The sequence below is a fragment of the Arabidopsis lyrata genome (genome assembly GCF_000004255.2).
Source record: "Arabidopsis lyrata subsp. lyrata unplaced genomic scaffold ARALYscaffold_5, whole genome shotgun sequence".
Lineage (NCBI taxonomy): Eukaryota > Viridiplantae > Streptophyta > Magnoliopsida > Brassicales > Brassicaceae > Arabidopsis > Arabidopsis lyrata.
Window position 1 is genome coordinate 4386407 of NW_003302551.1, and position 2985 is coordinate 4389391.

At 33.7% G+C, this 2985-nt stretch overlaps 1 protein-coding gene across 1 annotated transcript; it reads left to right on the forward strand.

Annotated features, from left to right (window-relative positions):
* The first annotated feature begins 1788 nt into the window (after positions 1-1788).
* LOC9311499 (zinc finger AN1 domain-containing stress-associated protein 12) lies at positions 1789-2636 on the forward strand. Its single transcript, XM_002875385.2, has 2 exons — positions 1789-1989; positions 2068-2636. The coding sequence occupies exons 1-2, from the start codon at positions 1885-1887 to the stop codon at positions 2518-2520; spliced, it is 558 nt and encodes a 185-aa protein (XP_002875431.1). The 5' UTR covers positions 1789-1884; the 3' UTR covers positions 2521-2636.
* Positions 2637-2985: the final 349 nt, after the last annotated feature.

The following is a 2985-nucleotide window of genomic DNA, read 5'->3' on the forward strand; positions in this document are numbered from 1 at the left end:
TTTAGCGCCAAAAAAATTGCGGAATCAGCTTTTCCCGCAAAAAAAAATTTTTGGCGGGAAATTTTTTTGGCGGGAAAAAATTTTACGGAAAAATTTTACAAGGTATTTTAAAGGTTTTACAAGTTTTTACAAGTGTTTTGGCGGGAAAAATTGCGGGATCACTTTTCCCGCCAAAAATATTTTGTATTTTGTGGACCTAATTTTGTTATATTTCCTTATATATTTTTGATATCTTTTATTAAAAGAAGGGTAATTTAGTCATTTTGTACATAAAAAGGGGTATTTTTAAAAATGGACAGCCAAAGAGGGCATTTTTGAAAAGGGTATTGAAAAAGGGGCATTTTTGTGAGTCTCCCTATTCATAGACCACATAATCAAAAATACTTGAAAATATATAAAAATAGTAAAAATACTCGAAAATACTCAAAAATAACCAAAAATATCCAAAAATACCCAAAAATAACCGAAATATCCGAAAATATTCAAAGTAAAATAACCGAATGGATACTAAATTTTAAAACCGAAAAAGCCGGAACCGAACCGAAACCGAACCAAAATTTCAAAATACCCTAATGGATACTAAATTTTAGAATCTAAAGAACCGAAACCGAATAGAACCGAACCGATAACCGATCGGATAACGAACGTCTAGGACTAATTATTATTACCTTGTTTTTTTAGTTAGTCTTAAGGGCTTGATTGGTTATCCCGCTAGCACCCTCCTAGCGGTTGCTAGCGGTCGGTTGCGGTTGTTAGCGGTTGGTACCAATCATAGAAACCGCTCCGTCATGCTTCGAACCGCTCGAAATCGCTGAATTTCAAAACCTCCTTCCCGCAAGCGTTTGCGGTTGCGGGCGGTAGCGGTTGGATTAAAAAAAAAAATTAAACATTTACTAATAATTATTATAATATATATTAATTATATATATATATCTTTCATCTTTGTATCACTTTGTATCACGTTCTCATCAGAAACCCTAATAATATTTTGAAACTCTATCCTCTCAATGTTTTCCATCCAAACTGATGAAAATTAATAACCAAATGTAAGTATCATATATCTTTTTATTCATTCATCACCTCATGTGTAACTTTTTGAATATTTTTCATGGCATCGTTTTTTTTTATTTTCATTACGTATTGCTTAGCTTTTTGATTGAATATATGTTTCGATTTGTTTTCTCGAATAGAAACTCACTTGCTTTTTGATTGAATTCAACGTTATTTACAGTTTTTCCCATTACTTGATGCAATTTTTGATGTTAAACCAGATGCATAAAGTACTATCTTGTTACAAAATTTCTTTATTTTTGAATAATTATTTAGTACTTTATTTATGGTTTTAATTATTAAGCATGTTTAATTTTTCTAATATTATCATCATAATATATTGGTGTTTTTATTTCTTTTTTTTTGAAATATTTTTTATTTATTTTGGTCATTTTTTTATTTAACTGCTATCGCACCCGCTGGTTTACCAGTCATAAAACTCCCGCAAACGCACTAATTTTCAAACGCTAAACCAGTCGTTCAAAACGCTTGATAACGCTTAAAGCCGCAACCGCCCGCTTTCGCAAACTCCCGCAACCGCAACCGCAACCGCTGCGTTTAAACCAGTCAGGCCCTAAGTTAATTGTTTTTGTTTTGAATTGGGCTAAAGTAAATATAGCCCAAAATGGGCCTAGAAACATCTAAAACCGCGTTTCGTCTATAAAAAATTATTTTTTCCACTCCAAATAAAGAAAACTTAAAATTGACAACCAAAAGAAAAATCCAACTTGGACGCTGGCTTCGTCTCTAAGTCAGCCCCAACCTCTATATATATACATAATCAAGAACACAAGACATAACAACAACAAGAACATACGAATAAGAAGAGAAGCTATGGCAGGAGGAACAGAAGCGTTTCCTGATCTTGGAGAGCATTGCCAAAACCTTGATTGCAAATTACTCGATTTTCTCCCTTTTACTTGTGACGGCTGCAAATTGGTAAGCATTTTTTCTCAGAGAGTTTCAATCTTTTTCTACAATTGAATGTTTCTTGATTTAAGAATCTTGTGTGTGAAGGTGTTTTGTTTGGAGCATAGATCATACAAGTCACATAGTTGTCCGAACTCCGATCACGGAAGCAGAACTGTTTCCATCTGTGAAACATGTTCTTTAGCTATCGAAACAACTGGTTTTGATGAAGAAGGAATCAAATCTTTGCTTGAGAAACACGAAAGATCCGGAGATTGTGACCCGAACAAGAAAAAGAAACCAATATGTCCTGTAAAACGTTGCAAAGAGGTTCTGACTTTTGCAAATAACCTTACTTGCAAAGATTGTGGAATCAAGTTCTGTTTAAAACACCGGTTTCCGACAGATCATGTATGTAACAAGAAAACCATAACTACCGCAAGAACAAGCTCGAGGTGGAACGAGAGGTTTATGGAAGCTTTAAGTTTGAGAAATGAGAAAGGATGTGGAAGAGGAAGCTCTGTTTCATCAAGATCTCCACCATCAGTTAGATCCTTTTAGTTTCTTCTCTTGTAACAACAGTTTGCATCAACCAAATCTTTCTTTACGTTCTCATGTATTTTCCATTGTTTGCAAAAAGAAGATCATACAATTATTATTGGTATTTTTTAGTATAACAAGATGTGTTGAGGTCTATAATGGCAACCCTTTCTGATGAACAAAAACCGATAAAACACAAGCATATACGAGTTTCTACCACCGCGAAGATATATTCGTATCGTTTATAGCACATATTTCCCAATGAATTATCCAATCAACTTCTATCTGAATACTAATGATTTGGTAAAGCAGATTCAGCTTTGATTCTTGATACAATAACTTCTTTCCGATAAAGCATGTGAGCCTGCTAGATTCTCTACTATGCAATCACAACACAAGAAGAAACATAAATCTTTTTCTATATAAAAAACAAGAAAATTGCTTACTTATGTAGCAAGAAAGGTAAAGAGTTGGAAAACAAGGCCA